This window comes from Onychostoma macrolepis, chromosome 09 (assembly GCF_012432095.1).
Source record: "Onychostoma macrolepis isolate SWU-2019 chromosome 09, ASM1243209v1, whole genome shotgun sequence".
Lineage (NCBI taxonomy): Eukaryota > Metazoa > Chordata > Actinopteri > Cypriniformes > Cyprinidae > Onychostoma > Onychostoma macrolepis.
In genome coordinates this window covers 15851828-15865195 of record NC_081163.1, presented here as the reverse complement: position 1 = coordinate 15865195, position 13368 = coordinate 15851828, and the positions used below count along the sequence as shown (strand labels likewise).

The 13368-nt window shown below is 36.4% G+C and overlaps 2 protein-coding genes across 11 annotated transcripts in view; one reads left to right on the top strand and one right to left on the bottom strand.

Annotated features, from left to right (window-relative positions):
* arhgef7a (Rho guanine nucleotide exchange factor (GEF) 7a) overlaps positions 1–13368 on the bottom strand; it is a 49069-nt gene that overhangs the window by 31887 nt on the left and 3814 nt on the right. For 5 of the 8 annotated variants that reach the window (XM_058787893.1, XM_058787891.1, XM_058787889.1 and 2 more), the window contains exons 2-18: positions 12704–12787; positions 8854–8938; positions 8473–8621; positions 7423–7624; positions 7255–7343; positions 6980–7074; positions 6627–6722; positions 5377–5499; positions 5155–5293; positions 5004–5063; positions 4729–4875; positions 2148–2234; positions 1904–1982; positions 1665–1804; positions 565–786; positions 237–330; positions 65–154 (exon numbers count right to left, since the gene is read on the bottom strand). In XM_058787893.1, coding sequence (XP_058643876.1) covers positions 65–154; positions 237–330; positions 565–786; positions 1665–1804; positions 1904–1982; positions 2148–2234; positions 4729–4875; positions 5004–5063; positions 5155–5293; positions 5377–5499; positions 6627–6722; positions 6980–7074; positions 7255–7343; positions 7423–7624; positions 8473–8621; positions 8854–8938; positions 12704–12787 — 1981 coding nt within the window. Of the gene's footprint in view, positions 1–64; positions 155–236; positions 331–564; positions 787–1664; positions 1805–1903; positions 1983–2147; positions 2235–4728; positions 4876–5003; positions 5064–5154; positions 5294–5376; positions 5500–6626; positions 6723–6979; positions 7075–7254; positions 7344–7422; positions 7625–8023; positions 8277–8472; positions 8622–8853; positions 8939–12703; positions 12788–13368 lie in introns of those variants that run through there. The other 3 variants (XM_058787895.1, XM_058787888.1, XM_058787892.1) reach the window with 2 other exon arrangements.
* The window catches only part of aff3 (AF4/FMR2 family, member 3), a 35558-nt gene continuing 35070 nt past the window's right edge, over positions 12881–13368 (top strand). For 2 of the 3 annotated variants that reach the window (XM_058787884.1, XM_058787880.1), the window contains exon 1: positions 12881–13077. The gene's annotated coding sequence lies outside the window, so the exon portion shown is untranslated. The remainder of the gene's footprint in view (positions 13078–13368) is intronic. The other variant, XM_058787885.1, reaches the window with a different exon arrangement.

The following is a 13368-nucleotide window of genomic DNA, read 5'->3' as shown; positions in this document are numbered from 1 at the left end:
ATGAGGAATGTCTTAGACTAGAGGAAACAAGAAGGAGGTGAACAGGCCCGCGTACGAGACTTACTTGAGTTCAGAGTCTGTCTGGTTTTGGCACTCGTGCAGTAGGCCTCGATCACTTTCAGGATCTGAGCATCTTCCTCCAAAGCTACAGTACCTGCGCAGGTCAGAGGTTACATCAGACGCACAATCTTTCAGAAACTCTTAATATCAGTAACAATAAAAACCAGCTGACTTACTCTTCCTCAGTGCAAACTCCTCATCGGACGGCTTCCTCTCTGGCTTCCTCTTGGGCAGCAGCTTTTTCATAGTTTTGGGGCTTTTACTGATGTCCTGGAAGAAGAGAAGGAACAGAAATGATAGAAAAGGGACAGAAGTTGGTAATACTGAGACTTACAGAGCCATGAGAGAGTGTATGATGTTATTTAGTTAAAGGAGTTGTGTTAATTAGTGTCAACAATTACGATGTTTGTATTATATTATACTACTACATTTAATATTTTTTACAGTGTTTTATTTGGAAGTCCAGCGTGCTGCATAATCAGCTTTAATCTGAGCCCAGAATACCTCTTTATAGCAGAGAGCAGCTGAGGGCCTGAGTGGGGGTGCTGGACGCAAGCAGCTCAGGCTCCAGGGTTTCTGGGTTTTGGGGGGCTCCAGGGGGCCCCACATCATGGTGCTGTGAGGGGCCCCATGAGAGGAGGGGTGTGGTAAAGTGTGGTAGGCAGGAGCAACTGTCAGGCCACGGCTTTCTGCATGTCTGGACGGCGTCAGAGGGTGAGACGGGAGCTGGAGGTGTAAAAATTAAGTTAACCTTTAAGTTGAAGATAATGGACAGGTAAAACTTAAACCCTAAATAAATTAATTAATCGATTAATTTAGTGTGTTCTATTACACTTGAGTATATTTTGTAAAGTTCTTTATGTCTGTGTTTACAAATGTGTGTTTTTACTGTTTTGCAAAGCTCTTTGTGCACCAATAAAAGCGTAAATTAAAGATAGATAGATGTTATATTATACTTGACTTTATATTGTGTAAAGCTCTTTATGTCTGTTTTCAAATGTGTTGTTTTTACTTTGTATATAGTGGCTATGAAAGTATTAAATATAGATAGATTAAAAAAAATATTTCTAAAACATTAATATTTATATTTATCAATATTTAAAAGGATAGTTCACCAAATGAAAATTACCCCATGATTTACTCACCCTCAAGCCATCCTAGGTGTATTTGCCCTTCTTCTTTCAGACGAATTATATTAAGTTATATTAAAAAATGTCCTGACTCTTTTATAATGGCAGTGAATAGGCATTGATATTCCACAGTCCAATAAAGTGCATTCATTCATCATAAAAAAGTGATCCACACAGGTCCGAGTTGTTAATAAAGGCCTCCTGAAGCAAATCGATGCATTTTTATAAGAATAATATCCATATTTAAAACTTTGTAAATCGTAATCTCTAGCTTCTGCTACCCGCTTTACATGCGTTCTTCAGAGAGTGGCGTTCCAGCGGATGACATAGGCATAGCGTAAGCTCCAGTGAGAATATGCTAGTCTAGCGAGAACCAAGTTTAAACCATGGGGTAATTTTCATTTTTGGGTGAACTATCCCTTTAAATACTATATGTGTGGTTTTCTAAGATGAGATGCTAAACAGGTGACTCACTGTGTGGCAGGGAACAGTGAGGGGTTTCATGCTGGGAGCCGCCATGGTGGTGTGCTTGGTCTGTCGGTTCAGATGCTCGAGCCAGTCCTGCAGATCCTGTTTGTTATAGCAGATCACCTGAAGTCTCTCAAACATGCTTCCTGTTGAATGGACACAAAGCAGAGTTAATGAATGACTAAGAATGATCAAAAACACTTGACTGTGTCCTGAACACAAACGATCTGTCAGTTTGTCCTTACCTGAGAGTTCAAAAGCATTTTTATGACTTTCACAGTCTTCTAATGGGGTAACCGTCATCCCGCTCAAAGGCAGCTTGCCCTGAGAGAAACAAAGCAGACTTTTTCTCTTTGTGCTAGAGCCGCAAGTGCCATTTTAATGTTTGAAAAGCTGCGGTTTGAGTGGATTTTAGGGGGTGGTGGAACGAGGACGGTGAGAATTATTTGGCTGTGTAGTAATCATTTCTGACAGCGGCTGGTTTCTGACCTGGTAGATGAAGCCACTCATCCTTGGACTTGCAGACAGGATGAGCAAAACATGAGGAAACAGCAGAAGGTAACGTTCATGCTTATCCTAAAAAAAACAAAAAAAAACAACTGTAACACCACACAGCCATTATAACTGTAGGACTGAAATCACAGAGAAAAACTATTGGCATTTTTGTCAATATGAATCAAATGAAGTTCCTTATTGAAACATGTTATTTACTTGTAATACACTTGTGCTGTAAATAACATGTTTCCACGACTCAGGACAACTTTTTTTTTTTTTTTTTTTAAATCAAATCAAAAGAAATGATTGATTCATACGGAATTCTGAGCCATAAAAACCCACTGCACAAACACATCACTACTTACTCTAACCTTATAACAGTAATTATACAAGGCTACCTGAACACTACTGATAGTCGTGGTTGCATCAACGTTATAAATTTTATTTCATCTAATTATTTAAGGATATTTTTATTTTTCAATCAATACGGTTTTACACCTTGTCACCCCCAGACATAGGGCATGTTATTACAAACGAACATTTTGTCAGAGGGTTTTGCCATTTTTTTTTTTTAGATTTAATAGAAGAGCCTAGGGGTGGGCAATATGGCAAAAAAAAATTTTTTTTAATTTAAATCACGATTTTATCACGATTCTTTGTCATGTTGGTTTTACTATTTTGCAAGTTGTCTGAGCATTACAGCCAAACTAATTTCCCTATTATAAAGACAAAGCCTTTCAAGGTAACAGAAATATTAAAAAAGAATGGATATTTAGGCCAAAGTGGGCGAAGATAAAAATCTTTAGCATTATTTTATCTTTGTTATTAAAAAATGAGAACAAAAGATACACATTACAAATACACGTAATATACAAATAAAACAGTGTTTTATTTTCAGGTACAATAGGTGTATTTAGCAGGAGCATTCAAGAAATTGAATCAACAAATATAAAAATAAAACACTATATAGACTGATTCCTATTAAATCAACTGTATTAACGTTTTTCAGTCAAGAGTAGTGAGTGATTTTTCTCTTTGTGTTTTGGTGTTTTATTATCATTAAAGGAATAATTAACCCCAAAATAAAAAGTTTTATATTTATACCATAATTTACTCACTCAAAAGTCACTTTAAACCTGAATGAGTTTCTTCTGCTAAACACAAATGCTATTTTGAGGAACGTGGAAAACCAAACAGTTGCTGGTCCCCAGTGACTTATTCCATAGTATTTTTTTTTTGCTGCTATCAAAGTCAATGTGGACCAGCAACTGTTTGGTTACCCACATTCTTCAAAATATCTTCTTTTGTTTTCAGCACAAGAAATAAATTAATACAGGTTTGGGACAACATGTGAGAGTAAAAAATGACAGAAATTACATTTTAGGGTGAACTAAATCTCCAAAAGCAGATCGTGGAGACATTTTTATCGTCCACGATCAAAAATCGTCATATCGAACACCCCTAGAAGAGCCCAGAAGCCACTTTAATAGTTAAAGTCACAATGAAACAGAAGCAGCAACAGATCTTTTCTTCTCTATTTTGATGTACATCTGAGTAAAGGGCAGAGTTTTATCCATTGGTTGTTCGATGAAGGAAGATCTGAATGCGAGTTTGCGGTTCATTGCAAGAAAGGGGCGGGGTTTAAGCAGACCCTCATGTCATTTCAAACCTGTACGACCTTCGTTCGTTAAGATATTTGGATGAAATCCGAGAGCTTTTTGACCCTGCATAGACAGAAATGCAGACCCAGAAATGTAATAAGGGCAGCGGTAAAATAGTCAGAAAGCTCTTGGATTTCATCAAAAATATCTTAATTTGTGTTCTGAAGATGAATGAAGGTCTTATGGGTTTGGAACGACATGAGGGTGAGTAATTAAAGACAGAATTAAAATTTTTGGGTGAAATAACCCTTTAATGGAGTCCCTTATGCTCATCAAGGTTGTATTTATTTTACCAAAATACAGAAAAAAGACAGTAATATTGTGAAATATTATTGCATTTTCTAATATTGGTTTCCTATTTTAATATACTTTAAAATATAATTTATTTCTGTGACGCAGTGCTGAATTTTCATCAGCCATTACTCCTTATTTATCAAAGAATCCTGAAAAAAAGTATCACAGGTCCCAAAAAATATTAAGCTGCACAAGTTTCCAACACTGATTAGAAATCAGCATATTAGAATGATTTCTGAAGGATCATGTGACACTAAAGACTGGAGTAATGATGCTGAAAATGTAGCTTTCCTTCACAGGAATAAATTATTTTGTAAAGTATATTAAAATAGAAAACTGTTACTTTAAATTGCAATAATATTTTTGATCAAATAAATGCAGCCTTGATGAGCATAAAAAACTTCTTTAAAAAAAAAAACATTAAAAAATCATACTTTTGACCAAAGAGAAGTCTGATGTTTCACTGTATAATCGAGTTATGACATTTTGATTAAACATTGTCAAAAAAATAAAAACCTGCATGAATGAATCATTCACAATATGATTAATAACATGCATTTAGAAAAGGGTGAATTTTCATTTCATGTTGACATCAGATGTATTAGCCACAGAGACCTCACCTCACAGCCGTAGTTCTGAACCATGGCCTGGCTCATATACAGCACTGAACCCAGGGTCTTAATGTCTTCCCCCTCCCACAGGCGAATCGCCTCAGTCAGGATCTGAAGCTCGAGCTCCTTGCGCTTCCGCACCTCCTGACATTGTGCCTGTAACCACGGCAACACAATACGTTAAGAAGGTTGGTTGCTATGATAATGATCCACACCTAACTGCAGCAGCAAAGCCACAGGACGCCAGTCTGCTTTAGCATATTAACTAGGGAGTTAACACTCACAGAGAGATTCTTGAAAGCAGTCATACATTTCGGAATTTCTGTCCTGTCTGGATGACCCTCCTGAAGAGGAAAGAAGACAGTGTCACATTGAAATGCCACGAACCATTAAAACCTTACCAGAAATCACATAAACTCAATCTCTCTCTCCTACCTCCATGTGTCTCTCCAGTTCCTTAAGTAATGTGGGATATTTGTCCAGTCTCATGAAGGGTTTGCTGAGGCCAGAGGTCAGCGTGAGAATACCTGGTATCGATGCACCCCTCCCCTCCATGAACTCCCCGAGTTCCTCACTGTAGGGACAGAAATGAGAAGTTATCACCAGTTATCAGTGTAGAGGCTATCTGTGAAATCAGGACACAGTGTGGTGGTGTACCTGTGATCGGTGAGAATACTGACTGCCGATGGGTGGTTGGAGCAGTAAGACACATAAAGAGACCTCGTCTGGGGCATGAGATTCAGGAAGAACCCTCCCACTTTCTGCTGTAGCTCTGGAAGCCTTCAATCACAGAACATTGAGGAGAATTATTACACAAATATTGTGCTAACATTCTTCAAATATTCTGCTTAGGATATAAATCTATATCCCCAATATTAACAACACATTCTGCAATTAATTAATCCCAAACAGCTTAAATTTAAAGTCTCCAATTATTTTGTAGATAAACCACCATTCAAAAGTTTTGAGTCAGTAGGATTTTTTTGAAAGAAAGAAATGAACACTTTTATTCAGCAAGGATGCATTAAATTGATCAAAAGTGGTAACAAAGATATTTATAATGTTACTAAAGATTTCTATTTCAAATACATGCTGATAAAATTTCTATTCATCTAAAAAAATGAATCGTGCTATATATAATCAATGCATTTTAATATATTCAAATAGAAAACCTATTTTAAATTGCAACAATATTTCACAATTTTACTCTATTTCTGATCAAAATAAATCCAACCTTGGTGAGCATAAGAGACTTCTTTCAAATACATTAAAAAAATATTACTGACCCCAAATTTTTGAATGGTAGTGTACTTTCAGTCTTAGTTTTGATATCTATATTTGGTTCTTGCAAACAGTACTAAACAGGGCGTGGTCAGCCCAGCTAAAATTTAGAATAGTATAATAATATAAAGTTAATAATATAACATCTCATTTTTATCCGTGCATTTTATCAATATTTTAATAGATATATGTATTATTTTATATGTAACAGTATGTTTTTTTTCTTTGGTCTTAGACAAAATATGTATTTTTATCATTAAGTCTAAAGTCTTAAAAAAAAAAAATAACATTAATTTTCTTCAATATGCTCAATCCACTTTCTTTGAAAGGTATAAATTCATAAATAGTTTTGCTGGTAAACTCAGTCAGCACTTTCCAAACTTATTAAAGGATTTACCACTAGAGGTCAGTGTAAACATTAGAAACCTCTAGTGATATTCAAATCCTTTTAATGGACCTCAGGTTACTGCCCAGGTCTATTTTCATCATCTAAGAGTCGAAACTTGATACATTTGATTGAGTCTCAGTTTCACTAAGTGCTTCGGCCCTCCTGTCGTAATTACTCGGGGACTATTAAGAGAGGGGCCGGGAATCACACGGCTGCTCACGGTTAGCATAATACTCACTTGGTAGTGTCCTCCAGTGACTGGACCAGAGTCTGCTGGAAAGTGCTGATTTCCTCCAGGTTCCCGAGGATGACACTTACATCTGAGGGGCTCAGTCTATGAGAAAAAATAATAACTGTAAATCAGTGCTCAAACATTACTTTACGCAAATGATAAAAACTTCAGGGGGCATGATTAAATTTTTTTAAATCACATTATTTTCTTATTTAATTACACTAAATTAACACATTACACCCAAAAGCCAGAGTCAGAGAACACAGAATAAACATGAATTTAAAAAAAAAAATGTATTGTGTATGTCCTTATTTTTTATTGGTTGTGTGCTTCTTCAAGGGAAAAGCGAAGCTTTTTACTTTTCTGTCATCTGTAGAGGTCTCAGGTAGTTGGTCAAAAGGTTCTGGAGCTCCTTTGAATACTCTGTTTCAGTTTCTAAAATGTTCTGTAGCACCTGAAGACAAACAAACAGCAGCTATTTTTAGATAAGATATTTTTAACACAATGATTACAAATCAGCTGCGCTCAATCACAAATCAATTGAGTCTGATTACTGTTTATGCACAAACTCTCCATAATTAAGCAAATCAACCTGGTGAGCCTTGAAAAGGGTAAGTGATGGAAATGTGCTTACCAGGTTGTAGTAGGTTTTACTGATGGATGTGGTATCAAAACCTTTGGGAGGGCTTTTAAGTGTTCCAGATCTAGGGGACACTTGTTTGTCTGTAAAGACACAAAGAGTTTTAATAATGGTGCACTGTGTTTATATATTTATACTGGTTCACAGCAAACTGACACTTACCAGACCCTTTAACCTCTCTGACATAATTACTTGGAAACCAGCCTGTCTTGCCGTTGAGGAATCCTTCCCACCAACCCCCTTCTTCCGTGCGAGTAACATTGATGATATCACCCTTACTGAAAGAAAGCTCGTCCTCATTGGTCTGCTGGAAGTTGAAGCGAGCTTTAACCACTAACTGAGTGTTACTGTTCTCCGTCATGTCCTATGAGAGAGAGAGAGAGAGTACTTATGTTTACATGATGCAGCTTTATAGTGTGCTAACAAGTTCCAAAAATCAAAACTGACCCATTTACATGAATTAATATGTTTACGCAGGAGAGTTTCTGGACACTGTCACCACAACGCCAACAATTTAATTTAGAAACATCAAACGAAAGACATCTTTGCTTTTCTACTGTAGTTAAAAATACACCAACATGACAATTACGCTCTGGGGTGTCAAGCTGCTCTTCACATACACAGAAATGTTATATACTATTGTTCAAATATTGGGATCAGTAATTTTTTATTTTAAGAAATTAGTAAGAATTAAATTGATCAAAAGTAACAGTAAAGACTTTTATAATGTTGCAAAAGATTTCTATTTTGAATAAATGCTGACCTTTCAAACTTTCTATTCATCAAAGAATCCTGAAAAAAAATAATGATCAAATGTGTCCAAAAAAATATTAAGCATCACAGCAGAGCTGTTTTCAATATTGATAATAAGAAGAAATGTTTCTTGAGCAACAAATCAAATGATTTATGAAGGATCATGTCACTCTGAAGACTGGAGTAATGGCTGCTAAAAATTCAGCTTTGCATTAGAGAAACATTTTAAAACATATTCAGATAGAAAATGTTAGTTGAAATTGTAATAATATTTTACAATATTACTGTTTTTTCCGGTATTTTTAAGCAAATAAATGCAGCCCTGGTGAGTATAAGACACTTCTTTCAAAACATTTGAATAATCTTATTGACCCCTAACTTTGGTAAATGTAGATGTAACGCAAACACATAAATGAATATTTTGATTGAGATCCGCTGTGACTGGTTAAGTGTTCTCACCCCAGTGTTACTCACAAGGCTGCGGAACTGGTTATGGAGCAATTTAGAAGATCGGCCCAGTGAGGACTGGGAGGCCAGTGATTCGAAGGACTTGATCCGGTGGGCAGAAGAGTGACGGGTACATACAGAGTCGCTGCCTATGCCAATATCTACACCAACAGAGAGAACACAGAGGAGAATAATAACCAATGGGAACATCTGTAACACTGTCACACACTATAAGAAGAGCACATCAGCAACTTTGAACACATTTGAAACTGTTGATAACACTGATTTTAGGCTTTAAAGTTACAGTTCATTGTTTCTTTGTTTGTGTTTAATATCACGTTTTTCAAAATGACTCAATTTATATTATGAAAATCTAAATAGAATAATTCTTACCTGCAGTAACTTTATTGAGGGCAACCAGTGTAGTGAGGACTCTGCTGAAGTTGTGGCCCTGAAACAGGTCACCAGCCTCAAAAGGCTACAGAGAGAGAAAAACATTATATAACATCATTAATCTAGCCCACCTACATGTCAGTTAGAACCGTGAGAGAACCATATAGGACTCTAGCCTATTTCAAGCACTTAAAGCTTATGGGAAATTTCTTTAGCTGCGCTACATAAAGTTTACAAGTTTGACACGCTATTTAAGCCATGCGCACACTTTAGGCTGGACAATTTAGAAGAAAGACTGTACTCCGATACACAATATCAAAGAACAAGGAAAAATCTAGTTTCAAATAATCTTGATATGTTTTTCACTATATGAACACAAGGAATAATGATCTTTATTCTTTTAAGTTTTATTTACCAATATATCAAACCTGTTGTAAACATAAATACCAAATTTACCAATGTATGTTTTTATAAAAGCATTTAATTTTAAGAAAAATTCTTGAGAAGCATCCCAAAACTAATCTAGTCTTCCAAAACGTAATGGAAAATAAAAGTCGCTTTGTGATATCATTGTCATATTCACAATATTGCTTGCCAGCAAAAATGGTGAATATTTCATATATATCGTCCAGACCTGTTATGAACAACAAGAGAGTCCACATACAGCATCTATTGGAGGCAATCATCAGGCATTCTCTGTGTGTGCCGTTTGGCCTCTGAGCAGGTGGTGTGGTTAGCTGGAGGTCACTGATGTCTCTTTGCTCATGAAGTGAGAAATCTGATTTGTTCAGCTCTATATGGTCTGTCCTGTGTTGATCTTTGCCAGTATTATAACTGTTTGATGGACAGTTATGTGTACTTCTATCAGTGGCTGTGTACAAGAGAACTTCAGGAGAAAATATCAGTTTCCGCTCTGATTACAGTTTATGCCCTGAGAGATGCAAAAACAAGTGTGTGTGGATGTGAATAAGTGGACAATGCATCATCTTGAGCGCTTTGCCTTTCAAAGTAATACTGCTACTTGAGTGATTTACTAAATCACTGCAGGAATATGTCTGTTTTAAAACGATGACCTACTTCTTGAGCTAACATATAAGAACATCCATCACAGATTTTATGATGGATGTTCTTCGATGCTCTCCCACCAGCTAAATTTAATGAAAAATGTGCAGTTTCAATTATTTTGGTAATTATAATCAGAAACAAGTCTGGGGTCAGTAACTCTGAGAAAAAAAAAAAAAAAAGAATACTACTTTTATTCAGTAAACATGCATTAAACTGATTAAAAGTTACATTAGCAACATTTATAATGTAAAAAATATATTTTTGTAAATGCTGTTCTTTAGAACTTTCTATTTATCTATCCTGAAAAAAAATGTGTCGCAGCTTCCACAAAAATATAAAGCATCACAACTGTTATCAACATAATAATAAGATAACAATAAGAATCAGTGCACTAGAAAGACTACAAGGATCGTACGACACTGAAGACTGGAGTAATGGCTGCTGAAAATTCACTTTTGCCATCACGTGAATAAATTATATTTTAAAATATATTAAAATAGAAAGCATTTATTTTGAATAGTAATAATATTTCACAATATTCCTGTTTGTACTGTATTTTTGATTTTAAAAAAAATACAGTCTCAGGGAGCAAGAGAGACTTCAAAAACATCAAAAAAAAAAAAAAAGGCTACCAAACCCAAATCTTTGAACAGTAGTGTGTATGACACAATAATGGCCTTTTATCATATTTATAATACATTACAGTTTCAAGTGTGTCATAATGTGAAGGCAGACTTTTCACTTCACACATTATCTTTAGCTTGTCTCCAATAAATTCCAAGACAAACAAACACAAACAAAGAATTAATTAAAATCTCTCACTAGATTAAAGAATTATATATTTGGATATCGCTGTGCATTATTTAATTCGATGTGATTTTAGCCCTACTGTGGGGTGATCCCATTTAGAGTGAAATCAAACATTGACAACAGTGGGAGTTGCGTGATAGAGTCTAAACAAAATTTATAGCCAGACTGGAGATCTGAAAATGCCAGCATTTAGTTAAGCTTGAGATCACTTCATCACAGCTGAATGAGCTCAGTGCTTCATGGTGAAGGAGCTTCAGAAGAGGCTGCTCATAAGGCAGAGCGAACTGGACACAGATTAGCGAAAATCCTGTAAACCACAAATTTGGAGCAAAGGGATAAGCTTTCATCCCCAGAGGTCAAAGAGTCTTACTTTAATACAAAAAAAAAAAAGTACAAAACAAACTCTCAGACAATTAAAAAAGCTTTTCAATCAGGCCTAGTTATATCACATAACCTATATGCGAGGTTTGTCATTTGGGAATGTGCATACAAATCATGGGCTGGAGGCATGACAACAATAACACGTCCTTGCGATATCTGTGACAAGCGCTCACAGCTGTAATCTTCCACACATAAGACTAAAAATAAGTGTTTACTAACAGCTCATTTCTATTCCAAAATTTAGCACACTGTGATGGTGCTGGTGATGACAGCACTGAACCCCAGTGGAGCCTTGGGCACTGCCAGGTCAAACGAATCCCTTTTAACAGGTCAGAGAGGAGCAAATTACCGTCACAGAGGTGCAACAGCAAACGCGAAAGCAAGAATGCTCCATATGAGAAAACTCAAACCTAAACCCACACTATGTAGAGGAGGTAAAAAGCAAAGCGAACTGTGGGAAAGTATACGAATGCGAACAAACCCTGACATGAATTCATTAACACAATCTCCAGCAGAACAAACACCCCGGAATTCACAGAGTAGAAGCAGACTTAGATGCACACCAGGCACAGCATTAATCTCAAAGATGGAGTAATGATATCCACTGAACTTGATAAAAGGGTATCTTTTCCTAAGATATTGTCAGTACTTGTTTAAATAAAGCGTCACACATTATGCGGCTACCAAGAGCTCCATATGTGACATGGGCCTCAACCTCACCGCATCTAGATACACTTGACAATACATTAACATTACCCTGAACCATCTGTTCCTTAATAAATGCGCATAGATCAAAATCCCTCTAGCCCTTTGTATGTCTTTCTGTCCACATTTGTGAAATTTTAAATGATTAGGCCATTAAGTCTCTAACGGTGGACAGAAAAAAAAAACTGTAAAAAAAATGGAGTTAACATAATTCACATTATAATACAATCAATATTAAAGTATAACCTATAATAGCACTGACAAATAAAACCCAATCATTTAATTTTGCAAAAAACATGTCTATAACATCACGCTTAATATTTTTCCCATACTGTATATATCTAAAAATACCTGTATGCATTAAAATATATATTTGCCTTTATATTTTTGGAAGGATATGCCTCACAAAATGATCATAATATTGGGGTACTTGGAGTAAAAAAAAAAAAAAAAAAAGTTGAAACATCATGATAGTCACTTTTGTTGAACTTAACCAAGTAGAAAACAAAGCTTGAATCTACACCAGAGCTTCAAATTCATGCAGACTCAAATGAAATAGACAAACTGTACATGAATGGACAAAGCAAAGCCATTCATAGATGACACAGCCCTCGCACACTACCAAACTCGCCAGCAAAATCCAGATATTTGATTGACAGAAATTAAAACCACAACCAAATAAACCCTAGCGACATTTTCATAACATTACCAAGCTTTTGTCCCATCAGACTGTGACAATGAACCGATGTGCAGGGCATGATCTCACTCACATCGGTCCAGAGTTGTGTCTCCTGTGTCTACAGCATGTCTCTTTTGTTGATTGTTTTCATTGTGGCGCCAATTCAGCAACATACAGTAGAGTCAAAGGACCATAAATACACCAACTTACCTCGACGCGAAAAACCGCGCAGCCCTTGAGAAACTCCGTGAGGTTGCTCAAGCACTCGCTGTCGTTCTTGGGATCTTGGTAGATCTGAGGGAAACGGGAAGAGCAGTTGAAAAGTGTGAAAGCTTTGGGAGTGAAGGACTGGCTCGAGTATCCTGTACGAGAGTCCACGGGCTGACTGCCTGCCTGACTATAACCACCACATCCACACACACATCGCGAAACAGATCTGCAGCACCGTGGAGATGGACAGCAGGAAGCGGGAGGAAGTGACGTTTGCAGATGGACGCTGAACACAATGGGACGTGATCAACACACCCCTGCTCTGGCGGGGGAAATTAAAACGGGTCCGTCAGTCAGAACAGGTATTTTGAGAGGTAAATGAGGGGAATGCATTCTGATATACACAGCAGGCATTTGTATATGTGACCTTGGACCACAAAACCAGTCATAAGGGTCAATTTTTTGAAACTGAGATTTATACATAATCTGAAAGCTGAATAAATAAGCTTTCCATTGATGCATGGTTTGTTAGGACAGGGCAAGACTCGGCTGAGGTACAACTATTTGAAAATCTGGAATCTGAGGGTGCAAAAAAATCTAAATATTGAGAAAATCGCCTTTAAAGTTGTCCAAATTAAGTTTTTAGCAATGCATATTACTAATCA